The sequence below is a fragment of the Plasmodium berghei genome (genome assembly GCF_900002375.2).
Source record: "Plasmodium berghei ANKA genome assembly, chromosome: 13".
Classification (NCBI taxonomy): domain Eukaryota; phylum Apicomplexa; class Aconoidasida; order Haemosporida; family Plasmodiidae; genus Plasmodium; species Plasmodium berghei.
The window spans coordinates 2,100,995-2,128,387 of record NC_036171.2 but is presented as its reverse complement, the minus strand read 5'-3'; the positions used below and the strand labels follow the sequence as shown (position 1 = coordinate 2,128,387).

The 27,393-nt window shown below is 23.5% G+C and overlaps 5 protein-coding genes across 5 annotated transcripts; 3 read left to right on the top strand and 2 right to left on the bottom strand.

The window, feature by feature from the left end:
• Nucleotides 1-167: 167 nt before the first annotated feature.
• Nucleotides 168-3,035, top strand: PBANKA_1356300 (CDT1-like protein, putative; the record flags this gene model as incomplete). The annotated part of the gene is made up of 1 exon (XM_034567200.1): nt 168-3,035. The coding sequence occupies one exon, from the start codon at nt 168-170 to the stop codon at nt 3,033-3,035; it is 2,868 nt and encodes a 955-aa protein (XP_034423720.1).
• A 1,539-nt stretch (nt 3,036-4,574) lies between these two features.
• PBANKA_1356200 (tRNA guanosine-2'-O-methyltransferase, putative) lies at nt 4,575-6,134 on the bottom strand (the record flags this gene model as incomplete). Its single annotated transcript, XM_034567199.1, has 1 exon — nt 4,575-6,134. One exon carries the CDS (start codon nt 6,132-6,134, stop codon nt 4,575-4,577), a length of 1,560 nt encoding a protein of 519 aa, XP_034423719.1.
• A 3,506-nt stretch (nt 6,135-9,640) lies between these two features.
• On the top strand, nt 9,641-10,684 carry PBANKA_1356100 (conserved Plasmodium protein, unknown function; the record flags this gene model as incomplete). Its single annotated transcript, XM_034567198.1, has 1 exon — nt 9,641-10,684. The coding sequence occupies one exon, from the start codon at nt 9,641-9,643 to the stop codon at nt 10,682-10,684; it is 1,044 nt and encodes a 347-aa protein (XP_034423718.1).
• A 2,065-nt stretch (nt 10,685-12,749) lies between these two features.
• On the top strand, nt 12,750-23,903 carry PBANKA_1356000 (AP2 domain transcription factor, putative; the record flags this gene model as incomplete). The annotated part of the gene is made up of 1 exon (XM_034567196.1): nt 12,750-23,903. One exon carries the CDS (start codon nt 12,750-12,752, stop codon nt 23,901-23,903), a length of 11,154 nt encoding a protein of 3,717 aa, XP_034423717.1.
• An 871-nt stretch (nt 23,904-24,774) lies between these two features.
• PBANKA_1355900 (phosphoenolpyruvate carboxykinase, putative) lies at nt 24,775-26,487 on the bottom strand (the record flags this gene model as incomplete). The annotated part of the gene is made up of 1 exon (XM_034567195.1): nt 24,775-26,487. One exon carries the CDS (start codon nt 26,485-26,487, stop codon nt 24,775-24,777), a length of 1,713 nt encoding a protein of 570 aa, XP_034423716.1.
• Nucleotides 26,488-27,393: the final 906 nt, after the last annotated feature.

Here is a 27,393-nt window from a genome sequence, read left to right as displayed (position 1 = left end):
AGTGTAATAAACACACACATATTATTAATATAAAAGGGAAGTAATATTTACCTACATGCATGCAATATATATATATAATCGATACAAAAATAGCTTAAAAAACATATTTATGCATGTTCCTTTAACCCGTTCTATGTAAATAATTTTTCCTAAACAAAGTAGAAAAAATGAATAATTTAATGGACACAATAAAACAAAAAATCTCAATAGGAACTAAATTATATAATAAGACCTCGGAATCCGGCACACCAATACGATCGTCAAAACTAAACAATCTTGATATGGATATGAATGATGGAATTATTGACGAAGAGTCTATGACTCCTCGGGCGTTTGATAAAACAAAAAAAAGCATGGTTGTAACAAATTATACTAATATAATGAAAGAAAATATAGGGGATCAAAATAATGAACGAAATATCAACGAGGATGGTATAAATGAAACAGAGTTAAATGCAAATCTAAGAAAAGGACGAAATCGAGGTCAAGAAAATAGATATAATATTGATGAATGCAAATTCAATAAAGTGATAAATAGGAATTCAAAAGATGATGATGAAATATACAACAATTTGACAGAATCGGAATCTATGGATAATATCAATTTAAATAAAAAAATGGAAAAAAAGGAATATCCACAAAAAGGGAATAATAACAATACAAGTAATTCACGTGAAAATATAAATAATAATTTTGATTATAATAATAAAATGAATGGTGAAATAGAAAATAATACATCTTCATTTATGAACAATGGATGGGGAACTCCTAAAAAAAGTAATGTAGGCCATAATTATTACTCAGGAATTGATAATCCATCGACTTTAAAAAAATATAAAACTCCATGTGAAATGGATATGATAAATCCTGATGAAAGTTTAATAGGAAATAAATGTATAACTATAAATAATTATGTAAATCCACCAAAATTTGTATCCCAAACATTTACTCCTAGTAAATTTCCATTATCAGGCGAAAAAAACCCTGATATGACTTATGAAGATTTTAGAGGTTTTTTTAAAAATAATGCTTGTATAATAAGTGAACATGAATTTAATAGTAAAAAATCAAAACACAAAATTGGTGATAATGATAGAAAATATTTTGAAAATTTTAACATAGTTTGTGAAACAAATTTATGGCCAAATAAAAGAGGTGTCTCACAATCAGTTAATAAAAATGTCCCAAGTATTACTACCAATACTACGGCAATTGGAAACTCAAATGATAGTAGCGTTTCAATTCGTAGTAGTAACCATCACAGTAATGAACGAAATTTAGCACATAACAACACTTATGGTAACTATGATAACAGCTCTTTTTTAAATAATTACAAAGAATCTCCAAAATGCAAAAAACGAAAAGGTGATGGTAGTCCAAAGCTTAGCACAAAAAAATTGTTAAATGCATTATCGGGAAATGATACAAAAAAAAAAGATCGCAATAATGGCAGTCCTATTAGAAGTTATAAAAAATCTAAAACTCAAGCTAATGAGAAAGAAGACAGTGAATATGATACTGATGGAAATAAGAAAAATAAATTTAATTTTATAGATTATGAATTAAATCCAGTTTTAAAAACTGAAAAAGATACTAATAAAACAAATGAATGTATTATAATGGAAGAATTATGTAAACATAAGCAAAACCCAATAACAACTATTTACGAACCATATTCAAAAGATTTAGATGATATATTTAATAAAAATGTAATTAAAACACCTATTACTTTATTAAATTTATATCAATATTTATTAATTATTATATCTAGACGTAATAAAAAAAATCAACCAGTTTTTTATCGACTGATAAAGCAAGAAATTGCCAATTTAAATCCATCTTGCATATTTACTGGAGAAATGTTAAAACAATTAGCTTGGATTGCTCCGAATTTGATTCAATTAAATAAAGTAGTTATAACAAAGGAAATATATGAAGCTAATCATGAAATATATACAGATTATGTTACTGGAAGAAAAATCGAAGATATACAAATAAGAGAACATACAGAAAAATGTGAAAATATATATGAATATACATCATCTGATAAATTAGAGATGCTAAAAAGAATAATTATTAATTGGGCAAATATTAAACATACAGAATTATTAAAAAAAATTAATCCAGATTTTTATTTTCCTAAATATTCAGAATTAAAAAAGTGGCATTCACTCTTTAATTTTAATCAAATTATTTTTCCATCTGTCGTTTTGGAAGAAAATAAAATCTTAGCTCAATTAGCTCGAACACCCCAAGAAAGCAATGCAGACGATTTTATTGTCATACAAGACAGTCCAATAAAGTGTGCAACTATTGATTTAAAAAAAAATAAAAGTTTTATTAAAGAAATGGAAAAGGAAAAAACTCGAACTCCATTAGGAAGAAATAAAAGAAAATCAAATTTTTTATTTAACACAACTAACAATAATAGTAATAATTCTAATTCAATTGCTTCACAAGGATCTCCAAAAAAAAGAGAAACAGACAATATGAAGCAAATACGTGAAGAGGCCCATAAAAAAAATGTCATAAAATTGATCAAAGACGAGTTTGATAAAGAGTATGAATTATTAGTTACTGAAAAAAAAAAATTCGAAAATGCAAAATGGATAGCAGAAATTATTCATGATCAATTTATAGTTGAGGGAACATGTACAGTAATCGAATTAAAAACTTTTGCTAAAAAAGTTGCAGATAAATACAAAAGTAATAAGGATTTCAAAATGGATGAACAATTAATAGTAAAATTAATAGAAATGCTACCAGAATACGTTACAGATATTCATGTAAAACCATGTTTTGCTGTTAAAGATAATATGAACCTATCAGTAAAGACAAAAAAAAACCTTTTCAATTTCTTGCAACCTTTATCTAACAAAATTGAAGATATTTCAAACAAATATGAACAAGCAAAAAATAATAAAGAAAATAGATTAAATGATTTGTGGAAAAAACACAATGTTAATTTTGAAATTACAGAAAATATTAAAAAATATTTCTTTACACCTGGATCTATCGCTTTGTCTAATTTATAACAGGGGCACTGTTGCTGCTGCTATGATTCGAAGAGGGAAACATTCCCTACTCGTTTCACTCATACTCTTACATATTGAACCACATCCCATTATTATAATATTTTTTATTCCATTTGCTTTTTTTAATTTTTTTTATGTTATTTATTTGTTTGTTTATGCACCTCTGTTGAGTACTATTGTATGTAATATATACATCGTCTCATTCTCCTCATCACACATTTTCCATGCGGCATATAATAATGTCTTACATTGTATAAATATGATCATGCATACATACAAATATTTATATAATTAATGAATGCTCAGTGTATAGGTTAAAGCAGCTTGACCCTTGCACCTGTTTATCCTCATTGTGCATCAAGCCCATTTTACGTCTATACATAGAGCTGCTTTATACGTTTCCTAATCACTAAGCATAATCAAGCAAATGACTTTCCTCTGTTACACTTTTAACCTTCCCATATTTGTTTTTCATCACCATATCGTATTATTGTTTACGTATAAATATTCACAAAATATATGCATATAACCTTACATATATGTGATGATATATACTTTTATACTTTTTTTTCGATATTTTCTTTATTGCATCCATTATTTTTTCTTTGCAATGAACACACTTAAAGAAAGGCAGTGATGATTATTTTTTTTTCCCTCTTTTCATTTGCAAAAACCTAATACAAATTGAACATATTTACAAATATTTCCTCGTTTATTTGATTTTTAATATAGCGTTTCTTTTTTTTTTACTTATAAATATATTGTCACTTGGAAACGCATATAATGAATAATGCCTGCATATAAATAATATACCCATACGAATTTTCAATGGTCTCATATATATTTTACCCAGTGTGTGTTTTTGCAATGCATGCATTGTTAAAAAATTAATATAAATACATAAGATATTTATAAAGGAAAATTTCGTTTGTATTTATCCTTTTTTATATTTTTATTTTTACAAATTATTTAGAAATTTTTTAATGCTATATAAAGTGATTGCCAACGCATATTTCAATAAACAAGCATATATGCAATGCACATATATGTGAACCTTTTGCATTCTTATTACATGCTTATGGAAGTGGAATTTTTCAAAAATGGCATAAAATAATGAAATAATAAATATATATTATTTTTTATTTTTATTTTTTGCACAGTTATATACATATTATGTTTTAATTTAAAAAGTATGGACAAATAAAAAATGAAAATAAACAAATATATATACCTACAAATATAAACCATGTACATGCAATCTTTAAAAATTTGAATAGTTGCATGCATACTCACAAAAAAAACATATCCACGTATGTATATGCATACGCAAATATATATATATGCAAACAATAATTATAGGCACAATGACTGCCCTTTCAACGACACATTTCTTAACAAAAAAATATTGTTTTGTTCATTTACACATATTATGATTTGAAAAGTAAATAGAACAAAAAATCCCTTTGTTGTTTCGCTTAGTTAAATTAGTAATAACAATGTGCCAGTTCGCTCTCCTCATATATGCATAGTTATGTGTACTTAGTAAATTCTAGGTTTCCTTTGCATTGCAACTATGAGCCTACCAGAGTAATCGGTGAACTCTTGCATACCATATGATATTAAATATAAATCCTCATGCTTTAGTATTTCCATTTCTTCTTGCATTGTTTCAAATTGCACTGGAAATAAAAAAACAAGCATACCATTGTCAACAAGTGTTTTCGAGGCGATGGTTAGAAGGTCTTTTACAGCTAAGGCGCAAGAATAGGTAACCGTTTTAGTATTTATTAATGATTTTACTTTGCTCATTTTATCATTATTACTAGGTTCAGCAACAGAATTAGAAACAATAATATTATCAGTAGCTTCTGAATTCCCAATATAGTTACTATTATTTTGGAGAGCGTCTACATAATTATTAGAAATACTGTCATTAGTTATATGCCTGAGATTTTCATTTTCGATTTTATTCGTTTTTGGGGGAATCTCTGTTTTTATAGACATACGAACAGTTGCTCTATTTCCATATGGTGGATCTGTTACTATAGCATCAACCCATGGTTTATGAAAAAAATTCCAAACAGGATTAGAATTATCAGATACTAATATTTCTGGACTATTTAGATTATATTGTTTAAAATTTTCAAATATTGTTTTTTTATTACTTTTATGTTTCATGCGAGGGTTTAAATAAGATAATTTATAACCCTTTAATAATCTTATATCGATATCATTACCTATACATATTGCATTAAAAACAGAAGATGCAATTAGTAATCCTCCTGAACCAACAAAAGGGTCTAATACTATATCTCCTTTTTTTATTTTTGCAATATTACACATAATAAAAGCTAATTCATTATCAGTTGTAGTTGGCCCTAATATACGCCTTTTATTTAGGGCATAATGGGCCCACCATGTTTTCCTATTGTTATTTTCAACCTTTTTTTTTTCATTAACATCATTATTACAATTATCGCATTCTTTTTTATTACTACTGCAAGCATGTTTATTGTTATCTTTATTATAAATTAATGATGGGTTAAACTTCCTCAGAGCAATACATTTACCGAAATAAATTTTATTTAAAATTCCTTTAGATTCTTTATCATACTCTTCAAATATGGCTAATTGAACATGTGGATTTAATATATCTATATTTTTATACTTTTCTACATAAATATTAAACATATCCATTTTTTTTACCTTTTCTTCTTGATTTATTATTTTACCATATGCATGGAAATGAAAACACCATTTTTTATTATTTAAAGTACTTTCAAATAAGTCATTTTTTGCTTTTAAATTTGCTAATAGTTCATTATACGTATACCCTTCCCCCCATATTTCAATAACCCCTTTTATTAAAATACTTCTTGATAAGGCATTTTCCCATATATTTTCAATCGAAACATTTTCCTTTAACTTATTTATTTTTATATATGTTTCCCCCGCATATTTATTTTTTTTTAAATTTAATTCCTCCCCATTTAAGGATATATTACAATAATAACCAAATGTTTCTAGCAACGATTTTAATTCAATTATTTTTAATTCGTCATACTTATTATGACTGCTAAACCAAATCAGATATGACATCCCTATTTTTTCTATCTCTTAAATATTTTTTTATTAAATTATCACCCTCATGCATATTTTTTGTTATACCCCAAAAAGTATTACCAGAATTGCTTAAAAAATAACAGGAAAATAACAATAATAATAATAAAAATAATAATGATAATAATTAAAAAATAATAGTAGTTAATAAAAATATGAAAAATAATAGTAGTTAATAAAAATATGAAAAATAATAGTAATAATAAAAATATGAAAAATTTTTAATTAATTCTTATAAGGCGCATGTAAAAATAAAGTGACACAGCAGATGCTATTAATTCATATTTTCTAAAAATAAATCATAAAAATATATTTTGCGTTATAGGTTCTATTAATGTTTTCATATTCATATATTTGTTTAACTTTTTATGTTTTAAAAAAAAATAATTTATTGAAAAAACCTGAACATTAAAATATAAGGGTATAAATTAAAGACCAAAATATATATTTTTTTAATTTTGTTAATTATATATTTAATTGTTTTTAGTAAAATACTTATTTGTCCTAAAACATCCAAATAACATATGTTGCTAAAAGATACCATAATGAAAGCCCACAAAAATACAGCCAACAATACGCTGATAAATTTAATTAAAAATATACATTTAAAATTTTTTTTTTTATATTAAAAAATAATTAAAAATGATATATAAAACAAATTCCAGTATATATTTATATACTACACTTTTTCTCCTTTTTATGCATTTTATCATGTGCTATGTTTTGGTTTTCAGTATTCTGAAAGCTAAATTGTTTTTTAATAAAATAATTCAATGGAAGTGTCCTAAAGAACACTACTAATAAATACGCATATTAACACCACATAATAATTATGTTATGCTTCCTTTTCTTTGCTTTATTGTGATTTGTATATTTTTGTTGATGCCTCATTTTATGTAAAAGAATACACATATACATATTTAATTACATGTTTATATATTTGTAATTTTACGCACTTTTGTTTGTTTTAAGAGCTGCATACATGTACATAAATCTAAGTGCATATTTTTTATACATTTGTTAAAATGATTACATTAAATGATCATACCCCTATGCATTCTGCATAGGGCTTATATATTTACCTCGTATGTGCTATTATGCATATAAATACATTTATATGTTTTATTTTAATGATAAAAAATACATGGAGTAAAAGGATGATGCACATGTGCATTTGGAAAAAAAATTAAGTATAAAAATTATTGTATAATACATGAAAAAAAAATATACATACCATTATACGCATTTATATAAAATATATATACATTATATGTGTTATTTCAAGTACATTTGAATTAAATACGAAGTCAAGTAAACTTAAGAATATATCTTTGTGAACATAAAATTAATTTATATGTCCCTTCACTAAACATGAGTTGTATTACATCAATAAAACATTTGCTTAAGATAACCACAAATAATTGAATTGATAAGACGTTTTTAATATTTTATGTTTTATTTATTTATACATAAACCAAGAGAATACATACATATTATATATAACATATGCGGTGATACATACAACCATACATACTACTTACATATACACTAAAATCTATTGTTTCATAACATAAAATCCTAATATAATTTACATTAGAAAAATTATAAGTTATTCTTGTACTTGTATATTGAATGAAAAGTAATAAATATTATATATATAGTTAACCAACATATATTAAAAGTTTATTACACAATAAGACTAAAGAAATAATTAAATGTCACTGTGAACCAAAATTAACATTGTCTGAACTATAAACTTAGATACACAAATGTATATTTTTTCTTTATTATTTTTTTATCATTTTTGTTAATATATTTTTATTTTATTAAAACATTCATTTTGTATCCATTGTATTGTTGTCCATAAAGGTTTATCGTAATGCTTTATTTCCATTTATACAGTTTGCATATATGCAAAATTATAAATGCATATTTTATTTTTGGAGTTTATGCACATTTTTTTTCATTATTTAAAAAAAAATACATTAGGCACCCATCTTACTTTCGTGTAAAATAATTTAGTGTTTTTAGTTAATATTGCCATACATTTTTTTTTCTTTTTTTATGATTACAATTCTGATATATATATTTTTTTGATAGTATCACTTTAAAAAAACTTTAATTTTATACAATGAAATGCAATTATATTAATATAAAGTAAAAAATGCATAATATATATACGTATATTACTAGATGATTATAATAATATATACTTTATTCATGTTTGGATAAATGCATATAAAGATATATATCAGCACATTAATGTGTAATATAATGTTTTCAAAATGGTGTACAAAAAAATATAAGGTATTTAACTGCCAACTAATATATAATTGTGTGTATAAATATCTATTATATATATTAGTGAATATGTATGCATGCGTATAAATGCAATGCAATCATGCGTGTGAACAATTGCATATAATATATTTTGTATTCCTTTGCATCGATATAATTCATATCATTACATAGTACAAACCATTTATTGCATAGATATAAATGTATCTTCGTGCATAGATACAAGAGTGTTTAGTAATATACATTTTGTATTTGTATGTGTATTTTCACAAAAAAATTGTGTATACATGCTTGCAGAATAATTTAGACAATAAAAATGTTTGCACCATAAAAAAATATAAATATATAAAAAATAAAGCATATCTGCATATACTACATGTTATTGTTATAAAATTCCAAAATATACACGGTGAAAAAAAAATAATAATAGAATAATTGAATAGACCATAAAAAAATAAAGTAAAACAATCGAAAACAAGTAATATACGACCACTTTGCATTTCATTGTATTTCATTATTTTTGTATTATATATATTTTTAATGCATTTCACTTTATACTGAATTGTAAAATACACAAATTTATATATTTAGTTTATATTGTTGCACCATTTTGAAAAATGCATATATAAATGCATTTTATCATTTTTGTTTTATAACATTGTTTTTTTTAATAAAAGTTTTTTATGCTCAAAATATGAAATTTCTATAAATATTTGTTGTTTTAAATTATAAACTTATTAGACACAGTTTAATTACTATTAATTTTATATTTTTGGTTTTTGACCATGTAAATATGCATATATGTATCTATACATACATTAATATGTACATATTCCTTTATTCACGGTTAGATACATACCTACTTGTTCATATTCATTAAATTATTACTAAAAAGGAAATATATATCCATTTATTTATATAATAATAATTTTATAAATCCTATTTTTTTGCTTTACATTATTTTTTTTTCCTAGTTTTGCTTAAATAATTTTTATTGACAATAATGAATTAGTTAAAATAATAAGGAATTTATTATATATTGTTATATACATTCTACAAATTTATACATAAAAAAGTGAATACTAAAAATATATGCATATAGATAGAAACAACATCAAGAAACTGCAGAAAGCGTGCAAAATAATCATAATAGACTAAATAAACAATTGAATAAATAAAATATAAAAATGAATAATAATTTGAATCATGAAGAATTCAAAGAAGATAACTACATTAAAGCTTGGATTAGACAATCTGAAAATCCTGAGATTTATAAAGATTGGAATGATATAGAAGATACTTGTAGCAGTAATGAACTCACAAAAGTTGTTGGCTTTAATAATTTTAATAGTAACCTAATAAATGTTATAATGAATGAACATGCGAATTATTCCTTAAATAAAAAGAAAAAAAGAAAAGCATATAGCTTATTTTATAGTAATGAACATAATCAAGAAAATTTTTCTTTTTATAAAGATGATATTTGTAATAATAATTTTGACCATAATAATTATAACATTGACAATTGGACCAATAAAAATTTCATGAACATAAACAATAATGCTAACTTAATTAGTGGAAATCACAATCACAATCGTCATAGTATAACTTCATCTTTTGATGGTAATGATACGAAATGCTTTACTGGGTTAGATAACATACCAGCATCTAATATATTTGATAAATCTGAAAATTACCACAACACATCACAAATTTTATCAACAAAAAAAATGAAAAGAGAACATGTATGTACTGAAAATAATGACACCTTATTTAATAATTTTATGAATTCATCACCTTTTTTTAAAATTAAAAAATTAAAAAAAATAAGTCGTGAAAGTGCAAGTACTAGTGAATTTTTTAATAATTATCTTGAAACACCAACTAAAGTCTTAAATTCAAATCAAAATTATTATGATTTAGAAAGTAAAAAGGGAAATTGCACAAACACAACAAAAGAAAATACATCTGAAGAATATGTTTCTTCTAATAATAGTGCAAGTAAACGAACCATTAATTATTCAAATAAAACGGATGATTTTAATGATTATAGATTTAGTTCAGAACACGATTATTTATCTTCTTCTGAATATGTCGATGAAGAAGACCCATCTAGGTGTTTAAACAAAAGGCAAAGCGAAGTTAATTTCTTAGGGAAAAAATTGGACTACAAAATAGTTGAAGAACCTATGAATTTCTCGAAAAATCATACACGATATAGCATGATATGATATCTCAATTTATTCATAAATATTTTACATTGATATATGAAATAATATTGTTATGAGAATTGTTGTTAGATGCAGTGATATTATCATTATATTCGTTACACAGGCGAGATGAGAATTAATCTTAAAACCAATAAAAATTATCGTATTACATCATAATTACATTTAATTATTGTAAAATTTACAAATATCTTAAAATTATCGTTTTATGGCCACATTAATATAACACTAGTAGAACAAACTGTGCTGGAGGAATGCTCTGTTTTTATTTTATTTTATTTTATTTATGAATTTTTTTGTAAGGTTTACGTCTATATATCTATATAAATAAATATTTGTATTTATACGTATGTGTTCTAATTGAAATTAAATTATAAACCCTAATTTACAGGGACGTTCATACATATGATATATTTTGTTTCTTCCTTATAAATTAGGATAATTATTATTTGTTATTTTTATTTTATTTTTACACCAATAACATTTAACAAAAAATATAAGTAAAATACTTTTATTTCGCATTTTATTGTCTTAAACCCACCAATATTCAATTACACATAATATATAGGTAAAAATACCAATTTATATACAGAAAATAATACAAATATTTGAGCATAACTCTTTTAACATTTTATCTGTTCATTCATGTTTTATTATTATATTTTTTGGGGGGAATAATGTCTAGTTTTATGTGACGTTTTCATTATTTTTTTTTCGTGTAACGAATGTATGTAATGATGCAGAAATAGCGAAAATATCAATTCTCTTTATTTTAATTTGGTACATTTTTAAAGCTATGCTATATACAAGAAATTCAAGTTTCGATTTGAATAATTATAAAAGAAACATATAGAGGGGTAATTAATGTGTTTATCATTATGAAGGTTACATAAATAGTGGCATATAAATATACATATTATATCCATTTAGTTGCATATTTAAATGCATTTTGTTCTATAGATCACCGTTTTCTCATTTTGAAAAATTATGAGGGTTTTTTCTTATGCATCATATATATTAAAAAGAAGAAAAAATGATTTGTTAATACACAAAAAATATATGGAGAGACATATAATATCATATATTTTCAAATACGTAAAAATAATGCAAGGTTGCCACCTCTTATTATAATCCCTTCAAAATTTAAGCTTTATAGAAAAAAAACAGTGGTAATATTTTTTTTATTTGACATACTTTTATATCATATACATAGCGAATGGTTATTTATACATGCTTAAATTTATTTATTTATCTTATAAAATAAAATGCGTAAGAAGTATACATATTATATTCATGTAACATATGTTTGTATAAATCTGAATTTTAATAATATATAACATATATATACATCAACGATGCATTCAAAATTTCAATAAAATAAACATGTTTTAAATATGAAAAATAAAATGAAATAATATTTTCAAGAATATTTTTTATAAAAAAAATTATTTTTAAATATCCAAATTGTATTACTCATTTTTTTTCATTTTCAAAAAGAGATTGCAGGAATTTGTTTGTTCCACATATAGGAAGAAAAAGAGGACAGTATGCGTAGCCAAAATAATTAAAAAAAATACCTCGAAAAAATTCCTTTCATATTTGTTATTAAAAATTTGCTTAATAAAAAAAAAATAAAAATATTAAAAATTATATTATAAAACATGAACTATTAAAAAGAAACCATAAAAAACAATAATTTTCATAAAATAATTCCTTTAAATCATGGTTTTTTTTAATTCCATATATAAGAAAAAATTGATTGAAATATTTCTTATTACTCCGACTTTATAATATATCAACATTTTTTCAAAAAAAAATTATATAGAGAAAAATATGCATATTAAAATAAAACAAGCAATAAGGGAATAATTGTCATATATTTCCCTATATATATACATAAATATGCATATTTATGTTTATATGTTTTGGTTTCTCATTACAATAGCATACATTATAACTTCATAATGAACAAAAATAAAACACATTTTATTTTTTCTTATTTTTTTTCTTCTTCTATGTTTAATAAAAAGACAAGAAGAGGGGAAAAAATGTATATATGAAAAAAAAAATGCAAAACCAATTAAATGGAATGGATGCCACAAAAACGAGGGAAAATAGTAGCACAGGCATTTATAAAGAATTAAGTGAAGACGAAATAAATAATGTTTATTTTGAAGCAAAAATTGATGATAATTACAAAAATGCTAATAAAGATAATAGAAGTAACCAAGTGAAGCACAATATCTTTAACAGTTTAAAATATCAAGAAAAAAATGTGATAAATTTCCATGAATTGCCTTTTAATGATTCTTCAAACAACAATGGATTTTATTCTATAAATAATGAGCATAATAAAGAAATAACAAAAAATAAAATAGTGGACCAAGGGAGTGAAGGTTATATTAATGAAAATATAAACTCTTCCTGCAGCACAATGCCATTATTGAATAGTAACATTAATTATAAAAGTTCTAATTTTTTTGAGAATAATAATATTTTCGACAAAGAAAATGAACAAAATATGAAAAATGATATATATACAAAGAATAATTATGTAAATATAAATGAAGTGAATAATATAAGAAAATCATGCAGCAGTAATAATGAAAGTAATGTAAATCTTAATACATTTTTAAATATAAATAAAAATAATTTAATAAGTGATAATATAAATATGTTAACAATTCCTCAAAGCAATGATAATCCATTTAATAAAAATAATTTAATTAATAAAAATACAAATACATTGGATAACATTCAATTTATTAATTATATAAATAATAATGAATATCCAACTAATATGGCTAATCATATTGATACTTCAAATAATCATATAATAAAAAAAAATGGAAATGATTTTTTACCATATAATAAATCTTCTATATCTGAAATGTGCTCTACATATCCTTACCTTGATTATATGAAATGTGATTCATATGATGATGCAAATGTTAGTGACATCCGAAATGGATTTGGCTTCAATAATGTTAAAAATAGAAATTGTAGCAACAAAACTATTGAAGGGGACCCCACTTTTATTTATAATAATAATTATTATGTAAACAACCCTGGGAATCCGTTGTATATAAATAGAGAAATTTTATCACATCAATCATCTAACCTCTTTGATTATGATAATAATTATGTTGATGAAAATAATTATAAAATAAATAGTGTCAATCGTTTAGGGAATAATAATTGTATTGACAAAACTTCAAATTCTCTAAAAAATGAAGTAACAATTAGAAATATGGAATTACCTCAAATAGTAAGCCCATTTAATAGTTTTAATCACATCATGAATGCTAGCAATAATAGTATGAGACAACAAATTAACAAAAATAATTATATACAAACAGATTTGTTACATAACAACATATTGACTACCCAAAATAATATTATTTATGACAATGAAAAACGTAATTTACAGAATAGCTTTGATTTTGTGTCTCACAATGGGCAAACAAATTCTTGTAAGGCCAAAGATAACAACAATCCAAATTCTAATAATTTTTCAATTTATAGAAACGATGTAAATGATAATAGCAATATGCCAATTTTTGGTAATATGGGCATGGATAGCAAATTTCGAAACTCAATTAATAATGGTGATTTAGAAATGAATAATACAAAAATTGATACAGCGATTTTTAATCCTAAATATTATCAACATAAAAATTTATTGAATATATTTAATGGAGAAAAAAACATGCAAATAAATAAACCGAAACTTGTTAATCATAGTAACGAGTTAAACAATTCTGCTTATACAAATATAGTATATAATAACTATAATAAATATAATAATTTTAATTATGATACGGTAAATTCACCAGACAAATTTAAAATGGAAAAAACAGAAAATGTTAATTATTGGAATGATAATAAACTTATTTGCAATAACAATTCTTCTGAAATTCTTCAACAAAATTATTCTAACAGTAATGAATATGAACAAAATGATTACAAAGAATCTAATATGCACAATGGTTATATTGATTCGGAAAAAACTGTACAAACTTCTCGCTTTATAAATCTACCTTCAAAAAAAGAAACAGGTAAAAATAATCAAGTTAATAAATTAGAAGAATGCAATATTAAAAAAGAGGATGCCAATATAAATTCCCATTATTTTAAAAACTGCATAAATTTAGATAATGAACAAAATTTCAATAATTTCGTTAATTTTAATAAACAAAGCGAAAATAAAAATAATGACGTAACTCATTCATATGAACTTAGTCTACTCAAAGATGACCATAATGGTGCGTATAATAAGAATGATGAATATTTTGAAGATATGGAGCAACACAGAAAAAATATTTACAATTTTTATTTACAATCATTTTTAAACAGTATAAACAATATGCGTGATACTGGGAAGATTAACCATGTGGATAGTCAAAGCAACAAACCCAATGATGAAGATATAGAATGTAATAACACTTTTGAAAATGAACGATGTGAAAATAAAGAAATAATAACTCAACAAAACAATGATATAGATAATATGGTATTATTTAATTTAAAACATATGAAAAATAAAAAGCTTTTAAAAAATTGTCCAAAAGTAAAAGAATATTTTTCCTATGTAGATTATTATATTAAGTCATTGCGCATATTATATACTAAGCTATTAAGTAATAGAAATTTAATATTTATATTAGCTAGCGAAATATTATCAAAAAATAATTCAAATGACATAAAAAATATATACAATTCTTCATATTATAATGATAAATATTCATATATTAAAGAATTAATATCAATTTTTTTACCAGAACCTCCTATTTTCCCACCTTTGCAAATATGGTTATATTTTGGTAAAAAATATGCATCTCAATTACATAAATTGCATTTAACCATTTATATAATATATCAAAAAATCATCTACAATTTTTCTAACATATTATTACAAATAAATGATGATCAAGTAAATCATTCAGAAAAAAGAGGATATACCAAAAAACATGTAACAGATTCGTTAAATTATTATTGCGTTCATGAAAATAAAATGAATGAGAAAGAACACTCATATCAGTATATTAAAAGAGGAACTTTGCTAAATAAATCCACAAAGAATATAGATACACAAAATAATAATAATGATATACTTTTAACTCAAGATTCAGAAATTTTATCGGCAGATTGTGATGATCACAGTAAACTTAGAAATAGCTATTGTGCATCCAATGAAGGAGGGTATAAAAATATTTATATTATTGAACGTCATTTATTTCAAATAAATCAAAAGTTGGAAAATATAATGGATTCAGTTAATAATATATCGAAATTTATAAAATTTCCAAAGGATATAAATAATGATAAGGAAAAAGAAAAATGTTCCAATATAACTAAATCAAAAAATGAGAATACATGTAAAACATGTTATATAAGTTCTGATTCTGATTTTACAATTGATCAAATTAATTCTGATCCCAATGGTGAACATACACATGATAAAAATACAGTTGCTGCTGGGAATGATGATAATAAAAATAATATTGCAGGAAAACAAATATATGATCATATATCAAACCGAAAAAAAAATGAAGAAACAAATGAACCCAACGAAAATAATAAAGTTGATACAAGTGAGAATAACATTGAGGGAAACGAACAAATAGTTACATATGATAATTTAGAAAAAAATAATATTAATGCTAAAGATGGAAAAAGTGATAGTCTTGATGATAATATTAGTCCCTTTGAAAAATTGTATACTATGAATGATTCAATGTTAGAAAATGATTCTCTAAAAATTTTGGATGCAATCAAATATGAATTGAAAGAAGTATATAATAAAGTAAAAAATTTAAATGTATATGGTAATTATATGACATTAGCTAATAATACTTTTGTTTCGGATAATGAATTTGGAGAACCAAACACACAGTTTGCTCATTTTGATGATATGAACAAATATGATGACAATCATGTTGATATATCTAGTAGACAAAATTATGATATATTTAAACTATTTTCAAATACAATTTTTAGCGAAAATAATAAAAACTATATCGAAGAAAATAAACAAATATTGAATGGCATGAGTAATAATACAATTTTTACAAATGAAAATATAAATACTAGTATATTATGTGATTTAAATTACGCAGATAGTATTTTTAAAAACTTTTTATTTTTATCAAAAAATATATACAATAGTTTATCGAAATATGGAAGTTATTCACTCAAGGGAAAGATAATGGGTCAAAGTAATTTGGCACAACTCCGAAACTTCGATCCAACAAATAAACATCCCGAATTAAATAATTTAGACCAAATGTGTAATTATCAGCTAATACCGATAAGCGAAGTTTGTGAAGGTAAATCATTTTCTGATCAAGATCATATAAATATTTCTAAATATGAGGGCCCAAATAATAATATCGAATCAAAACAAATTGACACATTGGCACCGATGCCTAATATACATCAGAATGAAGAGAGTGATACCAATTTAAATATATTTAATAATAAAAATAATTTATTTTTTTATGAAAAAAATAATACTTATAATATTAGCGAATCAGAAAATATATATGCAAACATGGATGAAAAGTTTGATGCTAATATAGCAGGTAACAATTATTGTATAAGTTCCAATTTAAATAATCCAAATAAGACATTATCCGAAAATAGCATGTTTTCAAAAAATGAGAACCAAGATAATACTATGATAAATATAGACACAAATTTTTTACCATATAATAATTTAGAACAAAATCAACAAATATATCCTACAAAAGTTGAAAATGAAAAAGAAATTTGTCTTCTAAACTCAAGAAAATTTACCCCAAATTGTTATGAAGCCAATAGCAGTAAAAATGGAAATATAAATAGAAAATTTGTTATTTATAACGATCAAAAAAATAATTTGCATCAAACAGATAACAAAGAAAATTATTATTTTCCATCCAATGAGATAAATATAAATGATAAAAATATAAACCACACTAAATTAATGCAACACAACTATTTTACAAATAATATTTTTAACAACAATTGCAATGAAAATGATCATAATAATTATCAATATAACAAAAATAATGAAGAAGATGATACATCTAATGATAATTTTTCTTATACAACTAATTATCAAAATAGTAAAGATTCACATTATATTTCTTATATAAAAAATAGTAAGAGCAATACTGAAGACAATATAAAAAACATTAGTCAAAATATTATGACTGTATCCCATAGGGTGAGAAATGCAAATAAAATAAATGATGATACAATATGTAAAAAATCGAATTACGATGATAATCAAAATAATTATCTTAATATAATAAACAATTCTGGACAATATATTAATAATATTTCCCAAAATGAAGAAAATCCATATTTTGAATATTTTGTAGATAATAATAACTCATATAATATATTAAATAAAATAAATAGTAATTCGTTTATATATAATGATATAAATGAGGAAAATGAAAAAAATAAAAATAATATTTATTATACTAACAGTTTAAATACACATTCTATGCCTAATAATAATTTTATTCAATATAGTCAATCCAACCAAGTAAATCAATATGACATAAATTATTATTCAAATAAAAAATATGATAAACAAACTAATCAACATAATGAGCATATAAAATACCTTTCAAATAATATTATTAATAATCAAACATTCAATCAGAATATTAGCGACCAAATAAATAACATTGCCTTAGAAGATTTGCAAATGCATATTGACAATTATAATACCAAGTTGTTACAAAATACAAATTTAAATAATAATAATCCTGAAAATTTAATGTCAAATAAATATATTTATCTTAATTCTAAAAAATACAATATTCCAGAATCAAACATAAATTGCGATAATAGAATGAGCAATACTCAATTATTTAATATGAACAAAACAAATAACACAAACTATTATAACAACAACAGTAGTAATTATTTTAATGATTTAACGAATTATAATGATGTAAAAAATAACGAAATGCAATCGACAAATCAGATTAAAAATGCAAAATGTACTGATACAAAAAATGAAATTCAAATTTCTAATCATCATTGCACAAACTCATTTATTAACTTAAATGAAAATAATAATTTCCCAATCAATAATATCACAAATAGTTGCATAAATACTAGCAATGATGAATTTATTTCAAATTATCAAATTCATTCTGATACTACAAAAAATTATGATAATAATTATAAAATAAGTAAGGAATACCATAGAGATGAAATACTAGAAAACCAAAACTGCATATCAACAAATAGAAGTGATCGTGATAGTGAATATAGAAACAAAATGATATACACAATGGAAAAAGAGCTGAATAAAAAGGAATATATAGAAAATTATTCAGAAAATCTTTTAAAAAGCAAAGAAGAAAATAAGCCTTTAGAAAATTTTCAAGTAGGGATAGACAACCCTGACAAATGTAGTAGCAATATTGATAAATATGAGCAAAATGCCACAAATAGTATTGTTAAAACACAAAATATGGATACAAATCAAATGAATGATATAAATAAAAAAAAACTAAAAAAAATGCTAGAAATAACAAATCAACTAATTGGAAAAAAATATAGAGGTATTTCTTATGACCCAACAAGAAATGGGTGGTCAACATTTGTATATAAAGATGGAGTTAGATATAAAAAATTTTTCTCTTCATTAAAATATGGAAATCTATTAGCAAAAAAAAAATGTATAGAATGGAGGGTCAAAAATTTAAGTCCAGATTCCCATGCATATATTTTTTCTATTAAAGCGAAAGATGAATTTAATTCTATATTAAATGATAATATAAATGAAAATATTAATTATGCATATGATGAAAACAATACTAATAATAATACTCAAGAAGCACCTGATCAAAATACCAACAGAGATATATTTTATGTTAACGCCTTTTTGAATTTATTCAATAAAGAAAATAAACCAACTGATATTTCAAATCATAATGATCAATTAAATAAAAAGGATACCATCGAAACATCTAATAAACGAAAAAAGGAAATAAAAAATAGAAATAACACAATTGGGGATGATTATAAAAATGATGAAAAATCAAATATACAGAAAAATGAAAATAATATGGTTACTTTAAATTGTAATGGTAATTCAAATGAAGAAAATACTCATAATATTTATTGCCAAACTTATGAAGAAGGAAAAAACAAATCTAATAATAATACAAACTTTGATAATCAAATTGGGAATGAAACATTAAAATATATAGAAATGCAAAATCAAGAAGCCCATGAAATGTATATCACTAAAAAAAACTCACAATTATCTAAGAAAAACAATTGCGAGGATTCTCAAATAAAACATATTTTTTTAAATACAACATCTGAAGAATTATTATCGAAAAATAGGAAAGACGATAGTGATAGTAATTCTTTTTATGCTAATGATATTCATATTTCTCAAAATGAAAAAAATGATGATAATCTATCAAAAACTGTAAACACTGAAATAAATTATAAAAATTGCCATCCAAATAATTACAAAATAAATACAGTACAAAATGAAGAAACAGAAACAATACAAAATATCGATTTCAATAGTGAATATTATACAAGTAGTAACAAAAAAGATGCCCATGTTTATGATGCCTTAAATTCTACTTACAATTATGCTAGTGACAGTTATACACATTTGGAAGTTAATGACGAAAATAACTTATCATTTAAACAGTTAGACAATAAAAAAAAAAGAAAAATAGATGTTATGAAATGTGACGAAAGTATATCAAATAGCAGCAAGGAAAATTTTGAAGGAATGAGATCACATTGTGGAGACTCAGAAAATAAAATCAACGATTCAACCAATCTAGACGCAAACGGATCGCCCATTTTATACAATTTATTGGAAGAAAAAAATAATAGTGAAAAAAATCATACACCAAAAAATAACGAAGAAATCATAAATAACCTATTTGGAACTGCAAAAAATTATGTAAATTTGCAGAAAAACCAAATGTATAAAGAAGTAAATGCACAATATGAACAAGTTGCTAACATTTATAGTGACCATGATAAGGATGCGAAAAAAGAGAATGAAAAGCAAATGTGGGAACATAGAAAATGGAAAAATATTGATCAAAATGTGGATGAAAAAAGTGACAAAGAGCTGTATGAAGAGAGATATGTGACTCCTTCAAATGGAAGTACTCAAAATGATATTGAAGAATACGAAAAAGATACCAAAAAAGAAACAATAAACAAAAAAAGAAAAATGTTCATAGAAAATATAGATATTGATGACAAAAGTTATTATATATATAAAGAGACATTGCTTAACTACATGAATAAATGTAACTATACAAATGAAGAAGAAAAAAAAATTTTTATAATGTTTTTAAAATTTAACAAAGAATGGGTTTTATTAGAATTAAATGGGGTAGAAGATATATATCATGATTATTTTAGAAAAAAAATTGAAGCTTTTTATAAATCATATTTAACAAAATTGAAGGTAAATAAGCCCCAAACTAAGGAAAGTACAGATGACGAAATCGATCAAACACAAAATAAAACATGTAAACAATCGAAAAACAACATGCCTAACAAAATAACGAATAAACGAAAAGAGCAAATTAGAGATCTTCAATTAATTTTTGAAAAAAAGGTAAATACTTCATGGATGTGTATGATATTCCCTATACATTTTTTGTACATATTCAGTTATAAAATATTTTGTATACTTAAATATACCACAAAAAAAAGTAAGAAAAGAAAGAAAAGGGAAAAATATGATGATGATAATTGTAGAAAAAATAATTATGAGCATGATGAAAATAATTATATAAATCTTAATAATGATTATTATGATGAAAAAGATAAACAACTAACGAGTAAATTTAAAGGAGTAAATTTTATAAAATATAAAAAAGCCTGGTGTTTTACATATATAGATGTAGATGATAAAAAAAAAAAAAAATTATTTCAAATAGATGATTATGGGTTTAAAGAATCTAAAGCCCTATCTATTTTATTTCGAAAAAGTTTTGTATACCATTTGACAAAAATGCATAGATTTTTAAACAGTTTGATATTTAACAAAAATATTAATATGAACATTTGCAATGAATTTAATGAAGTTGATGATAAATACGAAAATAAAATCATTGGTAAGGATCTAAGTGCAAATTCTATTATTTATAACGGGACTATAAATGATTATATTGAGCACTATAAACGGTATGAAGAATTTTTAGTATGTTATGGAAAAATTATTTATTTTAATGAAATGAAAAATATATATTTAAATTCAGAAGATAAACAAAATGTATTAAATTATATACCAATAGAAATACATAACAAAATAACTAATGATATTGAACCTATAAATTTGTTAACAGGAACAAGAAATTATTTTTCAAAAAAATCAAAACTTTTTACATTACCAAAAGGTATTGTTTATTTATCAGGATATTTTTTATGGGTTGTTTTATATTTAAATCAAAACAACAAAGAAGTTATTATATCATTTTCAGTTCGAAAATATGGTTTTGAAAGAGCCAGAGCAAAATGCATTGAATGTTATTATATTTTATTGAATAAATATGCATTTAAACCTATAAATATTTCAGGTGTAATTGATCTAATTTTAGAAAATGATTTAGAATCAAAAAGTTATAATCTTTTAGATTATTCTACTGAAGATATTATATCATTAGAACATTTATTTTATTTTTTCTCTCCTTCATCTTATGTGCTTAAAAATAATACCCTATATAAAAAAATTAATAACAACACAACTCTTACTTCATATTATGATTTAATATTCCCTGGTGAGTATGAGCAAATCAGTTCATTGGATATGTTTCAAAAATTTGAGACATGTCACAAAATCGATGAAGCAAATGAATATACTAATTCTACGCCCATAGATGTAGGACAAGGAAATACCTCATATTATTCAAGCACATGGAATAATACTATTGAAACAAATCAAGGATGGACTATCCAAAAAGAAAATTTTCATACTTCTCAAATGGATATACAAAATAATGAAACGAATATCGATTTCAATGGTAAAGAAAATGGTGTTAGCATTCCGATTGAACATACTCAAAAAAACAAAATAGAAAATAAAAGTGAATATGAAATAATTTATAACACTTTGAATACCGATATTTTTTCTAATAACACTGTTGATGCTGAAAAAAAAAATATACCTTTATATTTCACAGACGATGAGAGCAAAAAAAGTAAGCAATTAAACAGAGATTTACAAAACACAAATAGCATGACTACCCAATCTAATATCAATAACAATTCCTACATTTCGAATACTTATTGTGATATAGATTTTGATAGTAGAAACAAATCTCCTAATTCAATAGAAAAAGAAAATATGGGAAATTCTTTTAATGATTTTTGTATGCCAAACAATATAGACCATACAATTGAATTAAATGATAAACTGAATATGGAAAAAACACATGATACAATCACTATCCCATTAACAATGCCAAACATGTTCGATAATGGTACCACTTCTGAATATATAGATAAAAATGATTATTCTAGTAAGGATGAAAATGAAAATATGACGGAATTAGACACTGAAGCAAATAATATATCTCATCGTTATTATGAACACGAAAATAAAAAGATAAATAATTTTGAAAACACAAATATAGGAAATAATAATCATAATAATACATTTATACATCCAAATATCTCCAAACAATCGATGAACAAAGATATATACAGTTTTTTGTGTGAAAATAATTTACAAGACTGTTATTTAAAAAAACATTACGATGAACTATTTAATAATAAAGAAGTAAATAATTATGTCTTTAAAAAAGTGAGTAAAAAAGAAGAACACCTTGGAATTTTTATTCTACTAAATTCTCAATGGCTATCTGATTCTTTTTTTGATAATATTAATCAAATTGAAACAAAATATGCTGATATTTATTCTTTTGAAAATTATTTAAATACTCGTGAAGAAATTCTTAATTGGAAACATCAAAAAAAATTTATTAAAGATTGCTCAGATATTTCAAAAAAACTACCAAGAATTGTTGGGGTACATTATGATTCCTATACAAATGCTTGGGTTGTTAATTGTACTATAAATAAAAAGAGGCGTGACAAAAAATTTTTAGTCAAAACATTTGGTTTCTTACAAGCTAGAAAATTGGCAATAGAACACAGGAAAAAATGGTTTCAATCTTCAAAAAGGAACATACCAAATGCGGGCAAACAAAATATTAAATAAATTTCTATGGGATTATTTATTTCCTCTTAATATTTTTATTTTTTTTATTTTCATTTTTTTGTCTTTTTGTTTTAGTTTATTTTTTTTTTAACAAAATTTATGATCTTCATAAATTTTATAAACTCAAAAATACGACTCGATTTCGATACGTAACATAAGAAAAAATATTAAATTAGTTAAAAAAATTTTAATTATACATTACCATATTTCAATAAAAAATTCATATATAATCATCGTAAAATTACCACACTTTGTAAAACTTTTATTCAATTTATTCTTTAATTTTGTTCAAAAAATAAATTAAAAACATTTTCTCAAGTTACTAACATATTTCTTAAATTCTTTGATTTTTTTTATAATTATAGATTTATTAGTTTAAAGTCTGTTTTTAATTAGTTTTCAAGAGCTATGTAAAAATATATAGCAGTCTATACATGGGTGTATACACATATATATAGTTACAAATACAAATATGGAAATAAAATAAGGTCACTAAAAATATGATCTATCTACTTACACATATACGTGAAGCATGCCTCAATCGATAATAAAATAAAACATTTAATTATATTCAAGCATAGATAATATATTACCAAAATAAAATCCATGTTTTTTCTTTTTTAAAAAAAAAAAAAAATCGAATTAAAAAAAAAAATTATCCCTAAAAACAATAAATCGATCTAATACTAAACAAAACGAAAAGATACATTGTGGGGAATTATATTAAATTTTTTTTATCTCAAAAAATTATAAACACAGTCATGGCTATATAAAAATATACAAGCAATTTACATGTTGTGTTATAAAAAAAAAAAGAATCAAATTCCCCAATATAAATTTTATCTACCGAGAATTTGTTTATTAACTTAGATCAAATGGAGGGACCTCCAGATAAAATATTTGGGTCTGCTTTGTCCGAATATAAATCGAAATTTGTAATAAACTCTTGAGCTAAGGTTTTCAAACTGACAGCGTAATCTTCTTTATTCTTCCATCCAATAAAAGGATCTAACACTTCATCTGGAATTCCTTCTAAATGCTCAGGTATACTAAAATTAAAAATTGGAGTTTGCTTATATTTAATATTGTTTAGTTTATCATCATGTATATAATCAACTAGCATTCGTGTATATTTTAATGGAATTCTTTCTCCATTTTCTGTTCCATAAGCACCATATATCCATCCTGTATTTAATAACCAAACATTTGGTTTATGCTTTTCATACTTATCTGCTAACATTTTTGCATAAACCATCGGATGTAAAGCTAAAAATGGGGCAGCATAACAAGAAGAGAAAGTAGCGGTTGGTTTTAATATATGATCTTCTGTTCCTGCCATTTTACTTGTATATCCACTAACAAAATGATACATCATTTGATAAACATTTAATTTTGATAAAGGTGGTATAACGCCAAAAGCATCACATGTCAAAAGAATTATATTTTTTGGGTGACTATTAATATATGCAGGTATTTTAGCATTTTCAATATAAGATAATGGATAAGCACATCTAGTATTTTCAGTAATTGAACAATTATTATAATCTACATCTCTAGTTATAGGATCCATAATAACATTTTCTAATATCGCTCCAAATTTAATAGCTTGAAATATTTCAGGTTCTTGTTTTCTAGATAATCCTTTACATTTAGCATAACAGCCACCTTCTACATTAAATATTCCATTGTCTGTCCATACATGCTCATCATCTCCAATTAAATATCTGTTAGAATCTGCTGATAATGTTGTTTTACCAGTACCCGATAAACCAAAGAATAATGTAACATCATTTTGTTTACCTACATTACATGAAGAATGTAGTGGTAATTTATTTTCTTTTGGCATTTTATACATAAATAATGTTAATATTCCTTTTTTCATTTCACCCGCATATTGTGTTCCTAATATTACCATATTCATTGCACCAAAATTTATTATCACAGATGTTTTACTAGACATACCTTCTGTTAATCTATTTGATGGAAAGTCACCAGCATTGTATATTATAAAATCTGGTACAAAATTTTGAATTTCTTCTGCTGTTTTGGGTGGTATTAACATATTTAACATATATAATGCATGATATGCTCTAGATGTTATAACACGGATTTTTATTCGACAACTTTCATCCCAACCTGCATATGCATCTATTACATATAAATTTGGCTGTAAATTTAAATAATCTATAGCTCGACCTTTATTTATTTCATAAGATTTCTCTTTTATTGGTATATTGACATTGCCCCACCATATGTCATTTTCTGAACTACTCTCTTTTACAATCCTTTTATCCGATGGAGATCTTCCTGTCTTTTCACCAGATGTGCAACACAATGCTCCTGTACTTGTTATATATGAATTAGATTCATATTTTAAAGCCATTTCATATAAAAATGATGGGGTTGAGTTATGATGGATACTATTTACATTCAACCCTAAACCTTGAACTTCTTTATTAAATTGAGATTCCTGTTCTTGACTTAATGTTAAAATATCTTTTAAACTCATTATTGGCCCTACTGGTTTCTTATAAACCAAGTTCCTCCTTATTTCATCGATTACTATCTTTTTTATGTCATTCATTTTTTTAGACTTTGAATTGATTAGCTATTTTGAAATATATTTTCTTCAAAAAAAAATATAAATAAATGTTTTATGAAAATTCAATTACGTTATTCCCTAAAAGGGCATTGCAAATATGTGTGTGTTTCTTTTTAGTATAATAAAAAAGCAATAACCACAGGACTATCTAAATTAATTAAATAAGCAATTTTTTATATTCTGATTTTTGGAGGGGTATAAGATGAGTGCGAAATCACTTTGACAACTCTTTTCAATAAGTATTTGAAAAATGTGTATAAAAAGGTTATTCTTTATATCGTTCAAAAAATGTAGACGACTTTTTATACGTTTCCGCTCTATGTATTCCCATAAATAATGCACGAAAATTACACACTTATTCTTCAAGTGTTATAAAATAAACAAACATATATATAAATATAATAATAATAATATATATGGTTCAATTAATTTATAGTTGCATAATACAATTAACTATTTCGTACAAATAAAAAACAGTTATATGCGTTATTATTCCCCCTTTCAAAAAAGGTGGGTATATAAGCTTATAGCAAGAACATATCAAAATATGTTTCCAAATAAATATTATTGGGAATATAAATTGGCGAAAAGGGCACAAATAAAACTATTGTATCATGGTACAAAAATTATGCAAACAATAAACCACCTTTTCACAGTGATTTAATCACAGCATTTAACAAACATCACAATACACATATATATTTAGCATAGCCAAAGTATAATTAATTCATTTTTTTGTTTTTTTTTTCTTAATTATTACCCTTTTATATATATAAAATACAAGTTAAAAAAAATAAAATCTATAATATAAAAATAATTCATATATTTTTTTTTATTACATTTATCCCAGACTATAATATTTTACTACTAAATCCTAGTGCACATATT